The sequence below is a fragment of the Panthera tigris genome, chromosome C1 (assembly GCF_018350195.1).
Source record: "Panthera tigris isolate Pti1 chromosome C1, P.tigris_Pti1_mat1.1, whole genome shotgun sequence".
In the NCBI taxonomy this organism is placed as follows: domain Eukaryota; kingdom Metazoa; phylum Chordata; class Mammalia; order Carnivora; family Felidae; genus Panthera; species Panthera tigris.
This window is the reverse complement of record NC_056667.1, coordinates 31,306,090-31,329,792: the sequence shown is the minus strand read 5'-3', so window position 1 is coordinate 31,329,792 and position 23,703 is coordinate 31,306,090. Positions and strand designations below refer to the sequence as shown.

General features: G+C 52.6%; 1 protein-coding gene across 2 annotated transcripts in view; it reads left to right on the top strand.

Annotated features, from left to right (window-relative positions):
* Window positions 1–23,471, top strand: part of RIMS3 (regulating synaptic membrane exocytosis 3) — a 35,034-nt gene extending 11,563 nt beyond the window's left edge. The window contains exons 1-8 of one of the 2 annotated variants that reach the window (XM_042996782.1): window positions 4,249–4,389; window positions 4,892–5,068; window positions 10,425–10,672; window positions 16,076–16,217; window positions 18,602–18,714; window positions 20,898–20,999; window positions 21,331–21,470; window positions 23,032–23,471. In XM_042996782.1, coding sequence (XP_042852716.1) covers window positions 10,456–10,672; window positions 16,076–16,217; window positions 18,602–18,714; window positions 20,898–20,999; window positions 21,331–21,470; window positions 23,032–23,244 — 927 coding nt within the window. In that variant the 5' untranslated portion in view covers window positions 4,249–4,389; window positions 4,892–5,068; window positions 10,425–10,455 and the 3' untranslated portion in view covers window positions 23,245–23,471. Of the gene's footprint in view, window positions 1–4,248; window positions 4,390–4,891; window positions 5,069–10,424; window positions 10,673–16,075; window positions 16,218–18,601; window positions 18,715–20,897; window positions 21,000–21,330; window positions 21,471–23,031 lie in introns of those variants that run through there. The other variant, XM_042996781.1, reaches the window with a different exon arrangement.
* The last annotated feature ends 232 nt before the right edge of the window (window positions 23,472–23,703 follow it).

Genomic DNA, 23,703 nt, shown 5'->3' with positions numbered 1-23,703 from the left:
TTTTCTAGTCTCCTCATCCTGAAGCATTCACTCTTTTTTTTTTAATGTTTACTTTTGAGAGAGAGAAAGCATGAGTGGGGGAGGAGCAGAGAGAGAGGGAGACACAGAATCCAAAGCAGGCTTCAGGCTCTGAGCTGTCTGCCCAACGCAGGGCTTGAACCCATGGACCACAAGATCATGACCTGAGCCGAAGTCGGACGCTTAACTGACTGAGCCACCCAGGCACCCCCTGAAGCATTCACTCTTGAAGAACAACCAGAGTATTTAATTTTTAACTTTCAGTGCCTTGGGTCGCCCATAGACCAGCAACATGGGTATCACCTGAGACCTTGTTAGAAATGCAAAATCTCAGGTTCCACTTGGGACCCATGGGATTGAAATCTGCATTTCAACAAGATCCCCAAGTGATTTGTGTGAATATTTAAGTTTGAGGGTAGGATCTTTTGTTTGGGAATGGCCTTCAGCCAGCGCTGGTGGTGTTCTTAAGTGCCAAGTCTAACAGCCCCCATCAGGTGACAGGTGGCACATCTGGCCAGATCCCACGAGCTATGAGAAGGGGTGGATGGTTGAGATGGCTGTGAAGCATGCATACTTTGCCTGGCCCCTCCTACCTGGAATCTATGCCCCAAAAGGCCCCAGAGCTCAAGCTCTGTAAATCTGACTCGAGAAAGTACTCTAGCGACACAAGGAGGAATCAATTAATCGATGAAAAAGTAGTTATCAAGCATATAGCAGAACTTCTTCCTCTTCACAAAACACATACTGGTGGAAATGACTGTTATTTTAATGTATATTTTGAAAAGAAAAATATGTATTTTAGTTTTTCTTTATGATCTCATCAATACAGTTTCTAAAGTGGGAACTTAAAAAAACACGGTATGTCACATGAAGAAAATAAAAATAACTCACAATTCTACTATCCAGATATAAATATCGTCAATTTAATATTTGTTTGAGATTGTCATTCATTCCTTCAACACATTTAAAAAAAATTTTTTTTTTACATTATTTATCTTTTGAGAAACATAGAGAGACAGAGCACAAGTTGGGGAGGGGCAGAGAGAGAAGGAGACACAGAATCCGAAGCAGGCTCCAGGCTCCGAGCTGTCAGCACAGACCCCGACGCAGGGCTCAAACTCACAAACTGTGAGATCATGACCTGAGCCAAAGTCGGACGCCCGACCAACTGAGCCACCCAGGCGCCTTCAACACATTTTTACAGAGCCAGGCCTATGCCAGGCACTGGAGGTTCAGGGTGAAGAAGACATGGTTTCTGTTTTAGGTGGAGTGTGGGAGACAGGCATTAAACAAATTAAGAATAGCAGTATATGAGTTTCCTAGGGCAGCTATAACAAACTGGGTGGCCTAAAACAATAGAAACTTATTCTCTAACAGTCCTGGAGGCAGGTGGCAGGATTGGTTCCGCTGAGGGAGATGCTGTTCCGTGGCTCTCTCCTAGCTTCTGGTGACCGCTGGCAATCCTTGGTGTTCTTCAGTTTGTTGCTGTATCAGTCCAAACTCTGCCCACATCATCATGTGGCATTCTCCCTGTGTGTCTCTGCCTTCATGTGGTTGCATTCTAACATTTATTTATTTTTGAGAGCCAGAGACAGGGCAGGAGTAGGGGAGGGGCAGAGAGAAAGGGAGACACAGAATCCAAAGAAGGCTCCAGGCTCTGAGCTGTCAGCACAGAGCCTGACATGGGGCTCGAACTCATGAACCGGGAGATTGTGACCTAAGCCGAAGTCGGACGCTTAACCAACTGAGCCACCCAGGCGCTCTTCATGTGGTTGCATTCTTATGAGGACACCAGTCATATTGGATTAGAGACCCACCCTACTCCAGCATGACCTCAGTGTAACTAATGACATCTGCAATGACCCTATTCCAAAACAAGGTCAGATTCTGAGGTACTGGGGTTACTACCTCGACATATCTTTCCCGGGGGGAGAATTCAACCCATAACGGGCAGGGACAGTACAGAGTCTGGGAGAGCATGACAGGGGGAGTCATTTTGGGAAGACTCTCCTAGGAAATGACTTTCCAACTGGGACTGAGCAATGAATAGGGATTAGCCAGGCAAAGGCAGCACACAGAGAAACAGAGGGCATCAGAACATGAGGGTGGGGGTCAGCTGGAGAAGAATATTCCAGGCAGACAGGAGACACAGGGCACTTTTGAGGAATGGAAAAAAGGCAAGTGCAGCTGGAATACAGAAGCGGAGCAAGAACACGGGACGATCTGGCTCACTTGGCTTGTGGGCCTTGGTGTGAGGGGTTTTTACCTTCTCCTGAAAGGATTAGGGAGCTATGGCAAGCTGTCTTGCAGGAGTGATTCATTCTGCCTTGTGAGTGATCTCACAAAACTGAGCTGTCTGAAGGCTGTGTGCTTCCTCTATATTCCCCAGTTCTGAGGGAAGACACATGGCCATGTCCTCAGGAGCCCCCTGGCTGAGGAAAGACACACGGTAACTCTGTCTGAGGAATGAAGGCATGGCCGTGTCTTCAGCAGCCCCTGGTTCAAAGGGGGAGGACAAGCCCTGCCCTCAGGAACCTTGATCTGAGCAGGACACAGGGTGCAACCAGCTCTGGGTCTATCTTGCCCTTCAGTGTCCTGAGCTCTTGGAGTTGTGGACAGAGCTTTGGGTCCGGCTGCCCCACCCTCTGCCCTGCCGTGAAGACTGTGTCTGAGAATGTGTCCAGGGTAGGCACATGACCCACGTAGGTCCCTGGAGCCAGAGGCGCCAAAGCTGAGGGAGGCCAGGGGCTAGGTTTTGCAGGGGCTATATCCTGAGCACCTTGCTGCCCTCAAAGAATGTCTGGCTATTTCCTTTCTATGCAGGAACTAACCTGGTGCTCAACCCATCCCTCACCACACCCTCAGAGACTCTTTACTGTGTGTGACAGGAGAGGGCCCCCCTGCCCAAAGCTGCCTTTCCTCCCTTGTCTGGGCTGGGTGGGCCAGGCTGGGTGGAGGAGAAGTGGGTCAGCTTGGTAGCCATGGTGACAGCAGCTGCTCCCTGCCAGCCTTCTCATCTCCTCACCACAAACCTCACCGATGAGCTCTTTTGTCCGGCCTGCAGGGATGGGGGCCAGGAGGGTGGTACTCAGGGCCGGAGCTGGTATGAGTGTGTACGTATTCAAGCTCGCACAAGCACCTGCTCAGAGCTGGTGTGCGTGCCTCAGCCAAGAGAACCCAGGATCCAGGTATGACCCTTCCTACTTCCCTGCCCACTAAAGGGATGGGGCTCCTCCCACCTCCCTGGGCTGGGCAGAGGCCAAGGAGGGGTGTGTGTGTTTGAGTGTGTGTGGGTGTGTACACATATGTGAGTCTGCAAACGCCTGTGACTGTCAATGTGGCTGCTTCTGTGCACCTTTGTCTTGGGGGTGCATGTGCCTGTCTGTGTACGTAGGGGATTATGTCTTTTAAGTGTATATCATCCGTCTGGGTCGGTATGGTGTGTGACCACACATTTGAAACTCAGTGCCCTGTGTCTCCCCCTGTGTGTGTATAGTGTTGTGCATGTGAGTCTGGCTTGGGGGAGACAAAGGTCACATAATCAGGAGGAGACCTGGCATGGTGCTCCCCATGCAAGCTGGGTGTGCTCCCTCAGCCCAGCCTGCCTCCCCCACCATATGCCAGCCTTGTCACCCGCCCATCTTTTCCTGGGGGTGGGGTAAAGCAGGGCTAGAAAAAAAGAGAACCCTTCTCCCCTTCTGTGGATGCAGACACTGGCCCCTGACATGGACACAGATTGGTACGGGAGATGTAGCGGGAAGCCCTGGTGGTGGACCGGGATTGGGTCGGGGCCCTCAAAAGTCAGACCCAGCACCCAGTGAGGGCCCAGGAGCTGAGAGGCTGGCAAAGAAAAGCACAGTTTCACGTGCCAGCTCCCACCTCAACTGAGAGGCACAGGGACCCACATCCCACGCTGTCCTGCACTCTGGGGGGAAGCAGGTGAGAGGTGATCCTCTCGGTCTCTGAGCCTTCCCATGAAGTGGTTGCACCCGGTGCGCAGTCCGGCCCAATGAGCACTGACACCCACACAGTCCTTCCCTGTTAACAAGGGCACCATTATGAGTGGTAACAGTGTAGTTGGCCAACCGAGCATTTAGCACGTTACCGATCCTTATTTTGTAGCATCTCGTCTAATAATCCTAAGGCAGGCATTATTATCCCCACTCTAGTGGTGAGGAGCAGTAGGCTGGGGGGGGGGGGGGCGGGGGTTGTTAAGGAAATTGCCCGGCGTCATACGGCTTGCAAGTGACAGATCTAGGTTTTGAACCAAGTAGGTCTGCCTCCAAAGCCTGTGTTTTTAATCAGCGTTTTCCTGCTCCTCGTTATCCCATCCGACACCAAGTCCAGCCTGGAAAGTGGGGCTGCGTCCAGGTGGCAAGTAGACCCCCCCCCCCCCCCCCCCCCCCCCCCCCGCACAGAAGAGGAGACGGAAGTTCAGACAGGCTGAATGACTTGTTCGGGGTCACATGGCTGGGGGTGGAGCCAGAAGTGCTCCACCCCCCATCCCGGGGTATCTCACAGTATCTGGGGAGGGACATCCCTTCAGTGGGAGGAAGGACTGAGGAAGAAAGAGTAAGATGTAGAGCTCCTTAGCCGTTGGACCTCCATTTGTCCCTCGTGTGTTAAAAGTCGTAAAATTATGGGTGGGGCTTCAGCGGCAGTTTGACATTAACGTGCCTACAGGCAGATTCGGGGACCCAGGAGTTGAGATGCTTTCTACAAAGTAGGAAACAGAATCAGAGAGTTTAAATGATTTGCTCAACATCCCACAGCCATCTCAGAAGTCTGTCTCTTAACTCTGCAAGCTCCTGGAAGCCCTTAAGGATAGATGTTTTCACTAGCCCTTCCTCTAAACTCCCCTCTTTCCTTCCAGACTCTTATCACATCACCTCCTCCTAGAAGCTACCCTGATTGCCTTCACCTCCTTTCTTGAAAACTGGTGTCTGGGCAGAAGTTAGCAGAAGCCTCGTGTAAATGCCCTAGGGGTGTGCTGTTGGTAGGGGCACAGCCCCCTGTGATGTGGAACACCACGCTCAGATTCATCAGTTGGGTGAGTTTGGGTTTTCTTCAAAGTGGGGAGGAAGCACCTGCCAGGTGATGTGGGACCTGGGAGTTAGGAGAATTGGGTTGGAGCTCTAGTTTTGTCACCAACTTCCTGTGGGACCCTGGATGTGTCTCTTTCCCTGGGCCTTGATTTCCCACTCTGCAAAATGAAAGACTCAGGCTGGAATGGGGTTGGCAAATCTGTTTTAAATCACGGGCCACTTTTCACCAATTGGTGCTGGAGCTGTATTGAGAGGGATTCTGAGGTTAAATCTGTCCTTGGTGGGAAAGAGATGGATTAGTGATGTCTGCTGTGGGTGGGAGAAGGAGAGAGGTGGTAAGAGCCTCAGTTATTTGCCATCCCTTCCAATCTACCAGTCCATCACCCTGTGACAGATTCCTTGGTCTCTCCTGTTGAAAGAGTGGGTAGCTAGGTTTATGTTGGGCTTTTGGATGGCCCTGTTTGACTCTCAAAACAGGCTTATGATCTGGTTAGACACATGAGGGACCTGGGTAGCCTGGCAGAGCTCTGAAACCCCTGTCAGGATTCAAGAGATGGTCTGGGGAGCGCTTAGGGTACTGTGACTCCAGGGTAGAGGCCAAGCATCCATAACTGGAAAGAAAACACTAGCCTCCTTGCTTGGGAAGCTTGGAAGGTATCTGCGGGCATGGAGCTTTGGCAGGAGTGGGGACAGTAGGACTCGTCCCTGGAGGGGACACCCGAGCCATAGTAGTAGATGCTGCTGTGGCAGTAGATGGGGGTCAGCGGAGAGAACTCCAGAGTGAGGTGTCTGTGACCCGGCGAAGAAGGGCTCCCTTCCTTGAGGTGCCATGAACTGGGCTGGGAAAGGGACAGTCCTGCTCAGAGGCAGAGAATTGTTGAAGTGACTTTTGTAGAAAGGATATAGGTCATTTAGCAATCTCTTGGAACCACCAATATGTGAGATGCTGTGCTCTGTGGCTTGCTGGCCCCTCACACTCTGCCCCCATCTCTGCCTGCTGCCCCTTCCCCGTCCCTGTGGTCTCATGGCTCAGAGGGCGCTATAAGTAGGACTTACATGGGGGCCAGGTGGCTGGCTCTGTCTCTCTGTCTACCCCCCCCTTTTTTAAACCTTTTTTTTTTTTTGAGAGACAGAGACAGAGCATGAGTGGGGGAGGAGCAGAGAGAGAGGGAGACACAGAACCCAAAGCAGGCTCCAGGCTCTGAGGTGTCAGCACAGAGCCCGACGCAGGACTCGAACTCACGAACTGTGAGATCATGACCTGAGCCAAAGTCAGACGCTTAGCTGACTGAGCCGCCCAGGTGCCCCATACCCCTCTTTTTTTTTAAGTTTATTTATTTATTTTGGGGGTGGGGGAGAGAGAACGAGTGGGGGAGGGACAGAGAAAGAAGGAGAGAGAGAGAGAGAGAGAGAGAGAGAGAGAGAGAGAGAGAGAGAGAGAATCCCAAGCAGGCTCTACACTGACAGCACAGAATCTGATGTGGGGCTTGGACTCACGAACCATGGGATCATGACCTGAACCGAAGTCAGACACTTCACCGACTGAACCACCCCGGTGCCCCTCTGTCTTATCCCTCTTGAACTAGACTGTCAGAGAAGCAGCCAGAGCCCCCATTCTGCCAATGCAGAATGTGTTCTTAGGCTCTGCTCTCCAGTTACAAGGACTTGTAGAGATCACCTAATCCAACCCCTTCGTTTTACACACAGATGAGGAAACCAAGGCCCAGAGAAAGTGACACAAAGAATCCATAGGCATTCTAATCCCACTTTCTGATTCTTCATTCTCCCAGGCTGCCCTGCCCAGCACTCCTGCACCAGAGGTCAGGCCCTAAGACCTTGGGTCCACTGCTTTGGGTCTGGTTCCTCCTGTCCCCTTGAGGGTGGCCTATCTGGCTGGGCCCTCTGAAGCATTCACCAGCTCTCTAGGCCCCTCTGGGTGATCCCTGGGTAGTTAAAGATGAGAAAGTGGCTCCAGATGGTGCAGAGTCCTGGATGTCAAACCATCTGCTTGTCAATGTCATTCATTATTCATGAGGAAACATGAGCCCCTGGGTTGGCAGGGTCAGGAATTTTGTCCCATACTTTCTTCCCTTCTCAACCCCTGGGAGTGATAATCTTGAGCTGCCTGTAGGCTGCGCTAGGGAAGCGCTTCCTTCTCCAGCTGTGTCTGGGTGGGGTTTCTACTGCCCCCAGATGCTTGTGCCTGCTGTGGAAACCTGGCCCAGAGAGGTTTTTCTCATCAGGGATAATTTTCTTGCAGAGTTTTCAAAAAGCCGGAGACCCAGGGCAAAGCCTGAGTGAGAGGGATGGGCCTACACCTTTGGGTGAGGTCTGGGTTGATGGGGCAGGAACTGCTGAGCGTGTTCACATCTTTGTGGGAAGAGGAGACCTGGGTTCGAGTCCAGGTGTTGCCATTTCGTAGCCAAGTAGGATGGGCAAGGCCTTGACTTTTCTGATCTGTGACGTGGAGATTACCATACACCTAACACAAATAATTTAAACATTTTTAAAGTTTATTTTATTATTTATTTTGAGAAAGAGAGAGAGAGAGAGAAAACGAGTGGGGTATGGGCAGAGAGAGGAGAGAGAGACTCCCAAACAGGCTCCGCACTGCCAGCATAGAGCCCGACTCAGGGCTCAAACTCATAAACCACTAGATCATGACCTGAGCTGAAACCAAGAGTCAGACGCTTATGACTGAGCCACCCAGGTGCCCCTAACAACAATACTTTAAAGAGTAAGTTAGGCTTACGCTGGAAGCCCTCTCCCACCATTCACCAAAAGACCATGCAGGTACCCAAAAAAAAACCACACAAATTGGCACTAGAATTGGAAACTGAAGAGAAGAGATCATCATAGGCCCAAGTCCAGGGGGACTTTCCATTAGCTGCAAGGTTAACGGGGGATGGATGGAGAAATACAATCCGGGACTCTGTGTACATCACAGGGTGAGCGAAAACAGTCCAGACAACCACAAAGAAGGGAGAACACAGCTTTGACTCATCCCCACTGTCAGCCCTAATCTGCCTGGTTGGCAGGAGCCATGCTGACCAGGAGGCCAAGTGGCCACCGTTTACAGCTACCTGGGGGCTGAAATCCTCTAGAGTGGCATCCTCCCTCCTCCCTCCTTCTCCCCTGACCTGACACTTCAACTATGTCCTTTTGAAAAGGCAGATTCCCTCAGGGTGACAGGGCTGAGAGCAGAGGGTCGAGCAAAGTGACCGGAGATGGGCTGCCCTGGGAAGAGCTCTGTAGGCTGAGACAGAGCTGGGAAGGGCTGTGTGCAGAGCCTGCTGGAGCAGCCGTTTTTCCCATACTCTGAGCAGAGGGCACCTGCTGCAGCATTGGACCTTCAGCCAAGTTGTAGAGGCCGATAGCTGGAGATCCCATCTCTGTGCAACATTGAGCCACCCAGCTCCCCCAGAGTGGCTTCCAATGCCCTCTGTCTTCCCTAGCACTCATCAGAACAATCCGATTTAATATTTAATTACATAATCAGTCACTCGCTGTCTGTCTCTCTTGGACTGGAGGCTCTGAGCGGGCAGGACCAAGTCGGCCTGGCTCGCCGCTGCTGTATCCTCGGCACTCTGCACAGGCCTTGAAATTTGGGGGGGGCTTCGATATTTTTTGAACCCAGCTTTGGAAAGGAATTCGGCAATATTTTACAAGAATCAGAGAAATGTTTATGTCCTTGGTATCAGGTAGGATGCTTTGGGATGTAACTGAGACCACTGATTCAAATTGGGTTAAGCAGTGGAAAACACATTATCTCACATAACCGGAAGGCCAGAGAAAAGCAGGCTCCAGGGTGGCCGAGGTCCTTTCTGTCTGTGCTGTGCTGCACTCGACAACACTGGATTCCTCTTGGGACTGGGCCCTCTCTAGGGGGAAGAGTCTTGAGGGAAGAAGTGGGGAGAGAGACCCCACTTCGCTGGTAAGCATGGAATCCAAATCTTCCCCTTAAGTCAGATCGGGCCAACTTAGTCATATGCCTGCCCTTGTACCAGTACGAGTTACCAAGATGAGGGCCGCTCACTGATTGGCTTGAACTAATCAGGATCTGCCTCTGAAATGGGATGGGGTGGTGGCTGCACAAAACCAGCGCTCTGTCAAGAAGCAGGAAGGGAGTGTGGCTGTTGGGGAGGCTCCTAGCGGTATCCACACTCAGCCTAGTGACTCTGTTTCTGGGACTCAATCCTAAGGAAATAAGTAGATCAAAGCAGTGTTGAGTGATGTTTAAAAGACAGGAGGGGGCGCCTGGGTGGCTCAGTAGGTTAAGCCTCCGACTCTTGGATTTTGGCTCAGGTCATGATCTCATGGTTTGTGAGATGGAGCCCTGTGTTGGGCTCTGTGTTGACCACATAGAGCCTGCTTGGGATTCTCTCTCTCTCTCTCTCTCTCTCTCTCTCTCTGCCCTCCCTCTCCTCTCTCTCTCAAAATAAATAAATAAACATTAAAAAAAAAAAAAAAGAAGACGGGAGACAGAGGAGGAAGTCAGACCCGATCTAAGAGGTCACGATATTGAAATACTTAAGTCAATTATGCTACCTCTATACAATGAAATATTATGGTGGTGTTAAAACATGTATACCAAGCGTTCACGACAGTGGGAAATGCTTGTGATATGATGTTAAATGAAAAATACCAGGATGCAAAATTGTATTTGCACTATGAGTTCAATTATTTTTAAAAATGCATAGAAAAGAGACTGGGAGGAAATCAGATCAAAACGCCTCCAGGGGCCGCCACTCCGTGGTGGGCTTCAGGGCGACCTGTGCCTGCTTCTTTCTACTTTTCTGTGCTATCCCTTCCAGCAGGAGGGCCCCTTCCGGAGCCGCCACCCCCACCCCGACCCCACAGGCTGGGGCCAGTCTTGCTGTCTCTGTTCTTATTATTGGCCATGACAATAATCACACTTACTATTTACTCCGTGCCTGGCACTGTTTTGGCGCCTTCACATGCTCTAATTTAATCCTTACGACAGTCTTGTGAGGTGAGTGCTTTTATTTCTCGTTTTGCTGAGGTGTTCACTGAAGCCGCGAGGTGCTTGGTCACAAGATCACACAGCCAGTGTGTAGAGGCCTTTGGAATTCAAGAGTGGGCCCTATGACTCCACAGCCTCTGCCTTGACCTGGCCAAACCAGGTCACTTGCCAGGATAGCCATGTGCTAATAGGAACAGTTCCATTATTGAGCCAGACCCTGTGCACACGCTTTACGTTTATTGACTCGTTTAATCCTCACAGCCTCAGAGAGGCCAAGTGACTTGCCCAAGGTCACACAGCTAGGAAGTGGCGGGCTGCCGTAGAGTGGCCCCAGGGCCTGATGTGGCACCCCTTTGTTTCCTGCCCTCCCCTCACAGGATTGCCTGAGGCCTTGCCGCCCCTCAGACCATGTTTAACGGGGAGCCTGGTCCGGCCTCGGCCGCGGCCTCCAGGAATGTGGTTCGGAGCTCCAGCATCAGCGGTGAAATCTGTGGCTCCCAGCAGGCTGGGGGTGGGACCGGGACCACCACGGCCAAGAAGCGGCGCAGCAGCCTTGGGGCCAAGATGGTGGCCATCGTGGGCCTGACTCAGTGGAGCAAGAGCACACTCCAGCTCCCCCAGTCTGGTGAGGGGACGTGGGACACGGAGGGGGTGGGGTGGGGTACCTTGCAATGACAGGGCACCCAGGGGGTGTCCTCATGCCTACAAATACTTATATAGCACTTACCATATACCAGCTGCTACTCTGGGGCCAGTACGTGTCCTGACTCATTGGATCCCCATAAACTCCATGAGGCAGATCCTGAAGCAAGAGAAGGGAAGTAAGATGCCCCCAACTACATAGCAAGCGGGTTACTGGAGCCTGAATTCAAAGCAGCCGGGCTGCGGGGTTCATGCTCCTGAACTTTACGCTGTGCTGCCTCCGTGCGCACCCTTACGCATTCAACAGCCACCGTATTCCTGGCACTGTGCTAAGTGGCACGGCTTCACAGACACGCATCCACAGGATACGGTCTCACCTGCATTCTCTGAATTTCCCAAGTACAAATAGCCGCAGGAATGCGGCTACACATCACCAAGTCACAAGAGAGACACACACACCTTGTATCGTCATACGGTGTGTGCTGACTTGCTCAGGTGACTCACCCCTACTGCCAGGAAATCATACTGCAGTCATTCACGCTTGTACATGGTCACAATAAAGCCAGTCATGCAAATCACACAAGCACGCTCCTCTGAGTAGTAATGTACAGACCCAGATCACTGAAGCACAGTCGCGTACGCACACACACAACAGCCCATGGTCACAGAAACATGTCGCACGTGTATACGTATACGCACATACCTCCCAAAGCCACATTCACACATGCCTTAACAGCTACATCCTGAAAAACGTATTTTCTCAGCCACCTAGTTTTGGAGTCCTAGTGATGCTCGGACTGGGGGGTGACCCACTTTGTCACACACAGTCACCCTGGACCCCACATCACGGAGGAGGAGCCAGCCCTCCCCTCCCAAGACCTCCTCACTTTGTGGCATCAGCCCAGACACCAGCTGGTTTTGTTTTAAAATCTCTTCCTGCTTATTTTGTTCAGAGTAACAACTTCCCCAGGAAACCTTCAAATAGGCAGCTGGATGGGGGTGGTGAGGGGGCGGGGGCGCCGGAGGATCCAGAGAGAATGCTCATCAAGACTCCCAGTTGAGGGTGGGAGACTTTTCCAGGCCTTAAAATAGATTTTTACAAAGCCCTTCACAGGAGCACGTGGGATGGTCTTTTCCAGCAATCAAGCTACAGTGTGTTTTTTAGCTCAGAGAAATGTTAGATGGGGAGGGGGCTTCAGGTTATCAGTGGCCCAGGAGGCATGGCCTCTGTGTTTGCAGTGTGGGCCTGGTGCTAGGGAATCAGGGGGATGGGGATCCAGGAGTTCGGCTGGCACAGAACCAAGGGGTGGGATTAAGGTTGGGGGATTAAGATTAGGAGGTTGAGGAGGTATTGGGCTCCAGGAGTCTGGCTTTAGGAATCTGGCTGATTCAGCTTCAGACCCAAAGGCTTCTTCATGCCCGAAGTGATTTGAACAGATGGTTTTCCAAGGTCAGGGCTGGGGCCTGAGTCACTGGGAGACCTTCTGGTGATCTGCCTGGGGCTGTCCACCTACCCAGACTCCACAGTCAACAGGCAGGGACTGGAGTAAACACCAAGAAGATCTCAGGCCTCGAGGGGAGATGAATGACGGTGAGGCTTCTGGATCACTTGTCTCCATGGTATGCATGGGTACAGCTGAAGGCCTGGGGCCTGAGCCAGGAGAATTGCCCAGATGCCCTTTTAACCAAAATTCTCTGTGAATCATCCAATCTCCGATTGGGAGAGCAGGGAGGGCCCCTTGGGATCATCTAGTCCCCTACACTCATTTTATCGATGAGGCATCTGAGCCTGGAGAGGAGAAGGCACTTTCCTGAAGAACAACTTCAAGTTGGCCTTCAGAGCCACACCCTGTCATTTACTAGTTGGGTGACTCAGGCAAGTTACTTCGCTTCTCCGAGCTTGCTTCCTTGATTGTGGAATAAGGACAATGATACCTGTCTTGCAGACTTTCCAGGGAATTACATGAGACAGGATATGCAAAGCCACTCAGCCTCATGCCAGCACATAATAGATACTTGGTAAATTGTTGGTATTATTATTACCCATGGCCACACAGTAGGACCCAACAAGAAGTGAGTTCTCTAGCCCCCACAACTCTGCCTCTCACCAGTAGCATACTCCTCTCCCATCTCTAATTCTTTCTTTCCATTTTTTTTCTCCCCAGTCTTGAGGTTGCCAGTGTCCCAACTTGGAGCCCCCTTCTGGGTAGGAGAGTCTGGCCCCAGGGGGATGTATGGGCTACCTCGCACTGGCTCTGGAAACTCGGTTCTGGGAAAAGATCCTAGCAGGGTGCCCCTGCTGCCCCCAGATGGGATGGCTCAGTTCCCTGAAGGGCTGGGCTGTGTGAAGTGGGGAGAACTCCTCTCTTGGACCCCAGCTTCTGAGCTCTAGGTCTGCCCTTCCCAGCAGCTTCCTTCCTCCTGATCTGTCCATACTCTGCATTGGCTCCAGCCCCACCCATCTCCTCCTCTGTCCTAGTTCAGGACCCATGATATCTAGCCTGGACTATTGCCCCAGCCTCCTCTCTAATTCTCCTGCCTCCGGCCTGCCCCTTCCAGTTTTTTCCTCACATTTTCCTAAAGTGGCCTTGAAGAAACTCACCCCGAAACTTCAGAGTTTCATTCTAGTTCTGTAACTCCCCGTGGGTCCTTGGGAAAGTCACATTTCCACTGGGTCTCTATTTCCTCTTCTATAAAATGGAACTATAGAGATGGTCTCCCAGCTTCCGGCTATATATAACATTCTGTAAGTTGTGGGAGCAATGATGAAGGTAGGGTCAGAGTTTTAGGGTCCTAGGACATAGGTGGGTTCTGGCCTGGCCTTAGGCTGGGTCTACTCAGGGCCCACCCTGGGCTATTCCAGCCCTTGCCCAAATGGAGCTCCTCTTTTCAGTACCAGGGACAGCAGCTCTTCCCACCTCAGCTCTGGGCTCTGGGTCAAGGTGGGGAGAGGACTCAGGACCCTTCCAGGAGATGCCCTGTGAGTGGTGCTGAGCGCTCCGACTGCCTCTTCCTTCTATGTGGTGGGACAGATGGGATAGTTCCTTGAGTCTTTCAATTTCCAGGAACCACAGAACTATTGCAAGGAACCCAGTTCTCTAAAGAGAGAGAGGCTACATAAAGTTATTCCCCAGATGGACAGAATTCAGACTGGACAAGTATCAAACCAGTAGAGGAATTTTCTCTGATGTTGCAAGAACTTTCTCCCCACTCAGAAGACACAGAACTGAATCTCTGCTGAATCACCTCTCAAATCGTTGTGGAGTTGCTGGAGGGGGTGAAAAGTTGGCTATCAGTAGACTGGGAGAGTGTGGGCCTGGGGTCTGGCCCCAGCCCTATGAGCATGTGGACCTTGGGCTCCCCATCTATGGCAGTGGGAGGTCAGCGAGGTGTCTCCAACACTTCAGGATTCTGTGACACCCTTCCCAGGGGCTCGTAGTGGGTTGGGTAGGTCAAAGAAGGTAAATTTTCTCCCAACTGGGTCAAAGCTTCTCAAGTTGTAGAAGAGGGGGGATTGAGGCCATGGGGTGGTGAGGCTCTGGCTTCAGCTTAGGGTGTGTATTGTTGGGGGGGATATGAGAAGGGAGGGTAAAGTGCAGCTCCCACAGACCCTCTGACTCTTAACTGGGTTAGGGGGGGTGTGGCAGTTAGGAGCCAGGGACACCGTGAGTCCCCTACACCCACTGTTATTGCCCTGTGTGTGTGGTGGGTCACACACCATTTATGAGTTTGTATCTATGTGTGTGATTGAGTGGATGGGTTCAACTCCAAGTGTTAGGGCATGAAGGTCACATGTCCGTGGCAGAGTATGTCATGTGTACGTATGACTAAGACCTGGTAGGACCATTTGTGACTGTGTGCCCATTATATGAGCATACGTGACCTGGTGTGTGAGATCACTGTACTCATACGTGTGATCATTAGCACTCATGTATATCTGCTTATGTCAATGTGAAAGAAATACACATGAGCTAAAGTGACTGTGTGTGTGTGTGTGAGAGAGAGAGAGAGAGAGAGAGAGAGAGAGAGAGGTGGGGGGGGGGAGAGAAACAGGCCGGCAAACAGACAGTCATATCAGCGGTCTCATTGACTCATGGATAGTAGCTATTCCAATATCCCAGAAGCTGGGGTGGTTTCAGAGAAGACATTCCTCCTCACCACCAGCCCATCCCCACTCCCAGGACCCCCATCCCATCTGCTAGTGATGCCGGCCCTCTCAGCCGTCCCTCACCCAGTGGGACTTCCTGAAAGGTAAGTAGGACGAAGCAGGAGGAATAAAGTTCCCCTTTGCGCAGGCTGGTGTTTTGAACATCCCCTCCCCAACTTACCATTGGGTGTGACCAAGAGACGAGGTTGCCAGCATAGCCAACTCCCCCTCCCCACTGCTTTTGGAGGCTGTGTTCCCGGCCCCACTCCCAGCCTCCCCATCCCTGTCAGCATCTCCACTCTTCATTTGCCCAGGCCTCTAACCAGTGACAGCAAATGGCTCCTTTGGTATAGTCCTTATCTGAGTGCCTCTTCCTCCCTATGAAGCTCCGTAGGCAGCAAAGCGCCAGCAGGGGAAAGCCCTGCAAACCTTCCACTCATCTTCTGCTCCCCCCACCCCCAGGAGGAGAGGGTGTCTAGTGGGACCTCACTGCAATGCTGAGGAGGTTGCCATGGAAACCCAGGCAGGATGGTGCGCTGCTAGGAGAGGCAAAGTGCCCCGTGTTCCCTGCAAGGCTCAAGAGGGGGGCTGGGGTGAGGGTAGAGGGCCCTCCAAATGAGGTACAGAGACACTGAGTAAGCTCTCACCGCATGGCTTCTGGAGTTCTTCTGCAGACCTCTCTTTCAGAGCCAAGGTCAATTCAGGCCAACCTAGTGGTCCCTGTCAGTCTTGCTTCCCTAACGGCCCCTCCAGCCCGCCACACACATCCCTTTCCACATTCAGGCCCACATTGAGAATGTGGGTTAATGTGAGAGTGGCTAAACTTCACATGGGGGTTTTCATTGGTTCTGTGAAGGAATCAGAGTCAGAGGTGGATTGTGAGGTCGGGGTGTGATAGGGTTCATGAGGGTAAGGGGGAAAGCAAATCTGGGAATGCCAGAGAAAGCAAACTTTCCAAAAGAGAAAAGAGCACGTAACCATTTGGGGCAAAGGCTGGAATTGCGTTGGGAAGGTGGCCATCAGGGAGCCTGGCAGGGTTAAGGCTGAGTGAGGGCTCCAGGGCTGGTCTCCACCTGGTGACCCCCCGACCCTGCAGCCCCAGCTCACCTGTGCCCCTGCCTCCAGTTCGAGTCCTGCCCATCCTGCCCCTTCCCGGGAGGTGACTTTGGCAGCACGCTCTCCGAAGCCTCTTCAGCGATCTGACCTTGTTCCCTTTCTGTGCTTTCGGGGGGGTCACAGAAGGGGCCACCAAGAAGCTGCGCAGCAACATCCGGCGGAGCACAGAGACAGGCATCGCCGTGGAAATGCGGAGTCGGGTCACACGCCAGGGCAGCCGGGAGTCTACCGATGGGAGCACCAACAGCAACAGCTCCGAGGGCACGTGCGTGCAGCCCATGCCCACTGTGGTCCCCGCCCCACCCTCCTGCACCCTCCAGGGGCAGGGCTGGGAAATCTTCCTGTGGGGGTTTCCAGTCCAGATGTCCGGGTTCTTCTGCGTCCCTGCCCCCCCTGGACGTCCGCCGCCTGGGCCCCAGTCTTCCTCTGCTCCAGGCTGCTGTTTCCCCTCCAAATAACCCCCCCAGCAGCCCCAGGGCAGTGTATCCCATCTGTATGTCTCATCCCCACCCCCTATCCCTCCCCCCCCCCCCCCCAGCACCTACATGCTGCCCTGCTCCAGAGGAGAGGGCTCGAAAGGAAAATGTGATCCTAAAATTCTTCTCTGAAACCATTGTTATGGCTCAGATGAATGGAGTTCTTGCAAGTGGTCTTGCCTGGGGCTTAGAGGAGGAGGTTGGACTAGATCAGTGTTTTTCAAACTGTGGGTGGTGACTCAGGCAGGAAGTAAAATCAGTTTAGTGGGTCAAAACCAACATTAGAAGAAGAAATGGAAAATTCAAACATATCCTGTGGAGTGAGGATGAATTACCTTGGGAATTTTTGGTTTTTTAATATATGGATACACAGAGGTCCGTGGTGTTAAATATATTTCTTCTGTTGCCTGGGGGTGGGGGGGAAGGGGGGGTTACAGTTAAAAATTTGAAAGTCACTGGGTTAGATATTCCCTTGGTCTCTCCTAAATCTATGCAACTGGTTATATGACTAAGATTTTTTGGTTTGGCTTCATCAAGGCCCATTGACTTTAGGACCTTGTGGCTCTATTATTTAGGATTCTGTGACCTCATATGTCACTACTGTGCCCACTTCCATGAATGCAAATGGCCAGTGACATTTATTGCATCTTACTGTATGCAGGGCATCAGGTGAGTGCCTTTTACTCTGGGATCTACCAGCTACTATCAGAGCAAAAATAGTATCTCATTTAACACAACAACAACACTGGGGGATGTCGGTACCATTATAACTCCATTTTACGGGTGGAGAAACTGAGGCATGGGAAGAGGGTGAGGTCCTTTACCCCAGGTCACAGCCATTCGGTGGTGGTGGAGTCAGGATTTGAATTAGGGCCATTGGACTCTATAACCTTTCTTTCATAACCTCTACGCTCTCTCTAATTCTGTGACCTTGAGAGTCTGTTACTTTATGTATGTAACCTTCTCAGACAGAATTCAGTATGAGGCTATTGCTGCTGGCCAGTAAGAGCGGGTGGGCCTCGACGCCCCTTCCCAGGAAGTAGAGCCCAGCCAACTTCCTAGTTGGGGAGATCCAGGCCCTCTTCAACAAGGGTATGTCCTGTGTCTTTCTCCCTGCCTGTCACTGGCCAAGGGGAACTCAAGGCCAAACTCTCCAACAGGGAGTCATTCTGGGACAATCTGACCTCTCAGGCCAGGAACCGAGGCTATGCTAGGGGGTCTTAGAACTTCGGTCCTTCGTAGGTCCTGAGAAGACCCGGGTCAGCCTTCTAGTATCTGGCCTTTCTCTGCTGGCCACCTCCAGAACATCTAGGCTTGAGGACATGAACAAGTAGCACTTCCCCTTGATGTTAACAGCAGCAACGTAATAACTACCATTTTTTTGTTTCCTGTTTGTCTGGGGCTTTCATGCATCACCTGCCCTGATCTTCCCCCTCCCCCCCCCCCCGCCATGACCCTATGAGTTGGGCATCCTCTCTGTTTTGAAGTCAAGGCAAGTCTCTTACCTCTTGGAGCCTCTGTTTTCTCATCTGTAAAACTGAATAATAGCCCCTGGAGCACAGAAATGGCTAGAAGGATGAAATGATATAATGTATGCTGAGCATTCAGTGTGCTGCTGGCGTCTGGCCAACTTTCAATCACTGTCAGTTTGCTTGTTACTATTTCCAGGCCCCCACAACCAGGGACCACCCACCATCACTCGCCTTTTATCTCAACCCTGTAATTGTGTTATTTTGGTCTCGGCTGCTGTTTGGGGCACCACCTCAGATTATTGACTTGGATTTCAAACATATGGTCAACTAAACCTCAGTTCTCGGAACTTGCTCCAGGCATTGAAATTCCTGGCCTATGTTTCTGGTTCTTGGCATCCATACCCCCCTGGGGAGGACACAGGTGCCCAGCAAGCCCTGCCTTCTAAGGGTTATCTTAGAAATCCTGGTGCTTGAGGATTGAATAACATTATTATCTTTATTATTTCTCAAGAGACATCAAAGTATTTTTCTTCAATGTGCAGAGATGAGCAGTTCTGTTTGTTCCCAGCTAAAGTAGTGTTCTCGTACTGTGTAGGGGGTGGGGAATTGAGGCACAGAGGGGCATGGCCCAGTGTCCTTGGGGCAAAGCCACTGCATCTCACTATCTAGACCACCTCATACCCCTCTGCCTCTTCCTCCAGGTTCATTTTCCCCACCACCCGGCTCGGGGCTGAAAGCCAGTTTAGTGATTTCCTGGATGGGCTGGGACCAGCCCAGATTGTGGGGCGACAGACATTGGCGACACCACCAATGGGTGAGTCTCCTTGAGGGCAGAGCGAGTAGGGCGGAAGGGGTGAGCTCGGTGGGGGCCCTGTGTGATACAGTGTGAGCTGCGGAGAGCAGCCCTCACTCCGGCTTTTGTGCCCCAAGAAGGAGCCCGGCACTCCTCAGTCTGTCTCTCATCAGAGAGGACAAGGGGAGCCAGCCTTGCTCTGCTGGCTACCCTGCAGCAGCTTTAAAGCACACCCCTGCCCTCACCACCACGCACCACCCCCCCCCCCCACCACCTGCTACCCGCCTGGCGGTGCTGAATGCTGGGCGGAAAACGGTGAACAAAAATCATCACAGCATTGATGTTCACCAAGTCCATTCTGCCACTGATGCCCTGTGTAACCTTGGCCATGTCACTTCCCTTCTTTGGGCCTCAATTTCCTCATCTGTAAAATGGGAATAATAATACCTGCCTTAGTACTGCAATCTAACAACAATTCACTGAGTTCCTATTCGGTGCTTTGAGTGAAGTATTTCATTAACTCCTTAGAAAGTGTGTTTTCTTTGACTTGTTACTTAATAGTGCCTGGCACCTAAAAAAAAGCCTTTTAAGTAATTTTTTCATCTCCCTTCCTTGCAGCTAGGACCTATTTCCCAGAGTCTACCCTTGGTCCTTTTAGCTGCACTCTGGTTCCCTCCCTCCCTCTTTCCCTCTCTTAGATACTGTGTTGGCTTTAAGCAGCTCCTCCCAGGAACTAGCTTCCCCATCAGTCCTACCTAGGAGTCTGCCCCAGACATCTGGACTCAGTCTTCATTTGAACAGTGTTCAGATGTTGACCTCACAGGTTCAAAGTGTTGAGGTTCAAAGTGCTGATGTCACAGCCCATGAGAGAGCTGGGCTCAGACAGTGCTCTGCCGTAAGCCAAGCTGTGGAGCTGGGTTTCCATCCCACCATACTGCCCTGTCTTGCTCTAATGTGCTTACACAGGAGGCTTTGTCTGCTGGGAGGGGCGGTCCACGGAGACCCCTCAGCTCTCCTCTGGCTCTTGGGTAGGATTTGGCTAATTCCCAGCCCTTGCTTACAGGCTCTTACGGGCCTGGGGAATCTGCTTTTCCCAGCCCTAGGCCCAGCCAGGGGCTGGGAGGCAGTGAGAGGAGCCAGCCATCTCCACAAGGCTTTTGCACCACCACAGCCTAGAACATTTGTGTGTGGTGCCGCCTGGTGTCCAGAAGTGGAAAGGACAGGCTTGTATTTGCTCATCTTGTTAGGGATGTTACAGTGAGACCTCCCCCTTCCCACTCCCCCATGGGGAGGTCAGAAATAGCTAGAGGGAGGGCGATGACTTCCAGGAGGTTTCCTGAAAGTAATAAATCCCCGTCTTCCCAAGTATGCAAATACAAACAATTGCACGATAGCTCAGTGTATCTAAAATGGGTGGCTGAACCCAAAGTCTGGCCCATTTTAATCTTTCCGCATCAGGCTTGTGATTCTGCACTCCTTTGAAGGATGCTCCAAGTGACTAATGCATAATTTCAAATTCTGCTAACTGGTGTCGAACAAAGCGAAGAGTTCTAGAAATAACTGACATGACTTCACACAGAACTTGCCTCAGCGAGATAATCGCTTGTGGGAGCATAGTGAGGAATTCTGAGCTCTCTGCTCCCAGGAAAGCCGGCCTTTCCTCCCTCCTTTGGCAAGGGTACGAACAGGCCCCTCGTTCCCAGGCAGGGGCCTCCTGTCCCACACAAGCTCCTATCTCTGCGTCTCTTCAAACTGGTATTTTGTCTATATTTGTTTGACAAAATGTATTTTGGGGCGTGGTGGAGGGCTGCCGTGTAGAAGGTGAATAAGAGCCGCTAAGCCCACAGCCTCCCTCGCTTTCTTCCTGACGCCGGAAGTTCTGTCCCCACACCTGCTGTCCTGTTCGGTGAGAGAGAAGCCCCCCAGGAAACCAGCCTCGCCTGGGAATTTGGCAGCCATTTGTTGTTACTCAAGCATGGCCCCCACTGAGGGCCATGCCCCTGCCTCTCCTCAGGGGACCTATCAAAGTATTTCACAGCCTGCTCTCAAGTGGCCTCCCAGAGCAATCCTGGCACATGCAATTTTTTGCATATTGTGCCCTTTCCAGTGCTGTAGCATCCTCTGCAGACGCCGTTCTCTACAGCAGCCGGCCGGCCTGCCCCTGCGTCTGCCTCTGCCTGGACTGTCCCTGTTCTCCCTTGCAGGGGACGTGCACGTTGCCATCATGGACCGGAGTGGCCAGCTGGAGGTGGAAGTGATTGAGGCCCGGGGCCTGACCCCCAAACCAGGCTCCAAATCCCTCCCAGGTAAGGCAGAGCAGCAGGGAGAGGGGTTTTCCATCTGGGGTCCTGCCAGGGAGGGGTATGCAACTGAGCTCCGGGTCTAGCACATCCTCAGCTGCCCCTTGGCCTAGAGCCGCGTTCTCGACTTGGCTTGCCTGGAAGGCCAGTGGACAGGGTTGGGGGGAGGGGAGGATGGACGAGTCAGTGTTTGAGTCCATCTTTTCTACTGCTGTCCACTGGTCAGCTCGTCCCACTCACCTTGCTCACCTCCAGGGCCAGCTGGATGTCAGGGGGTGGAGCAGGGCATAGCATTCTCTCCTGGACCCTTCCCATCATGCTCTCTCCCGTCCCGCAGCCACCTATATCAAGGTTTACCTGCTTGAGAATGGGGCCTGCTTGGCCAAAAAGAAGACAAAGGTCGCCAAGAAGACCTGTGACCCCCTGTACCAGCAGGCTCTGCTCTTTGACGAGGGGCCCCAGGGCAAGGTGCTGCAGGTGAGTGCGATGGGGCAATCCTCAAAAACCGCAGGTTGTCATTTCAGATCTCTTCCACGTATGATGTGTCCCGTGCTGGGCACCGTCCCAGGTGCATTGATGTGCTTTACACGTTTGTTTTCACAGCCCAGGGAGGTGTTATTGCCCCTGGTTGATTCATTAGGAAACCAGAGTTCAGGGGGACAGCTCCACTGTCCCCCAGGTTGCCCTGCTGGTAGGTAGAAGCAGGGTGTGACCGCCGCCTTCTCTTTCCAGCCGGCGCTAATGTCTGTTGCTCATCAGCTCCATGCCAGGCTCTGTGTTAAGTGCTTTCCAGTCCTGACCTCCTTTTGTGCTCGAGATGGTCCTGGGAAGTAGGTACGATGATCCCCATCTTGCAGTCTCAGAAAGGGGAAGTGACCCGTGTGAGGTTTCAGCTGGTAACTTGCAGAGCCAGGGTGACCCCCGGGGCCGAGGTGACCTCGCCCCAACTGCCTGAGAGTGCGGTGCCCTCCGCAACAGCACTGGGAGGGAGGGATCATCACCCCCAGCCGCAGATGAGGCGCCTGAGGTGCTCGAGAGGCTAAGTGGGGATAGTTCACAGTGGGGCTGGGCTCTGGGTTCAGTCCTGGGTTCAAGTTCCAGCTCCATCACGGTCTGCGGGTGGTATGTTGTGAAGAGTAAACGAGAGGTGCATGTGAAGAGCCTCACATAGCGCCTGGCGCACGGACAGCTACTCGCTAGGTATTGGCGGTGGTGGCTGTGGCTGTTGGCCTTGCCGGAGGCCACGTGGGTGGCGGAGGGGAGGCCTGAGCCAAGGACTGTCTGGGCTGTGCGACTGCTCATCTAGGGCTGTTCCTCTGGGCTGAGGCGGTTGCATGGCAACAGCCCTCAGAGTTGCAAATGGCAAGGGCTGTGGAACTCCAGGGTTCTGTGGGGGAAGGGGTGATCTTGGGTGTCTGTTTCCATACACACACGCACGCATATATTGGGATTCCGCTTTGAAAACGGGATCCACCGATAAAAACACAAGTGTGAAAATCACTGAGCTCATCTAGTCCCCTCTTCCAGTTTTATGGACGGGGACGCTGAGGTCCAGCGAGGGCCAGGGGTCTCCCCAAGCTCCACCATGAGCCAGCGGCCGACTGGGAGCTATGACTCAGGTCCTGGACTCTCAGTCTGCTCCTTAATGGGGAAGGCTGTCATCTGGGATGCTGGGAGGCTCTGGAAGGCAGACCCAGGTTCCCATCCCAGCTCTGCCACCAATTGCGGTATATCTCTGCGTTAGTTAATCAACCTCTCTGAGCTCCAGTGTCCTCTTTGTCAAAATAACGATACGTAACACCTTTACCTAGATGGTTGTAACAATTGAGATAATAGATAGAAGTCTGTAGGATCGAGCCCGTGGCACATCTTAAGTGCTCAGTAAGCTGTTGCCCCAGATCAGTCTTCGTTCCAGCTCTCTCTGTCTCATCTGTGCTCTGGTGAAACTTGCAGGTTCCTGGGCCCACTACTGAGCCCTGGAGTCAGGGAGTTGGCTCAGTGCCTCTGTCTCACCAGCCACCCCCAACCCCTCCGGCAGGTGATCGTCTGGGGAGACTACGGCCGCATGGACCACAAATGCTTCATGGGCATGGCCCAGATCATGCTGGACGAGCTGGACCTGAGCGCCGCGGTCGCCGGCTGGTACAAACTCTTCCCTACGTCCTCAGTGGCAGACTCTTCGCTTGGATCCCTCACCAGGCGCCTGTCCCAGTCCTCCCTGGAGAGTGCCACCAGCCCCTCGTGCTCCTAAGGACCTCCAGAAGAGGCCAGGATGTAGTGTGGGAAGGGATGCCTGATGGCCTCCCCTCCCTTGTACATAGTCTTTGTGTCTTTCTGGCCCCCTTGCCCTGCTGCATGCCTGTTGGCTACTGGGCCCGTCCCAGCTGGCAGTGGAGACTGTAGTGTGTGCGTGTGTGTGTGTGTGTGTGTGTGTGTGTGTGTGTGTCTGTGTCTGTGTGTGACCACGTTATATCTGTTCATCTGTCTGGGTACAGTCAGTCTTGGTGACTACATGGGCTACAATCCACATCCCTCTGTGTCTTGTTGAAAAGAAACCCAAAGGAGTGTTGTGTGGGCACCAATCCCCCCGGAGTCCAGGGGTAAAAATGGGGGCCGTGGCCGCCAGTCCGTCCTGCCTAGCCCTGTGCCCGGGGCCGAGCCCACATGTCCCCGCCTGGGCCGCCTCTTGGCGGTCCCTGCTTAGTTTTCT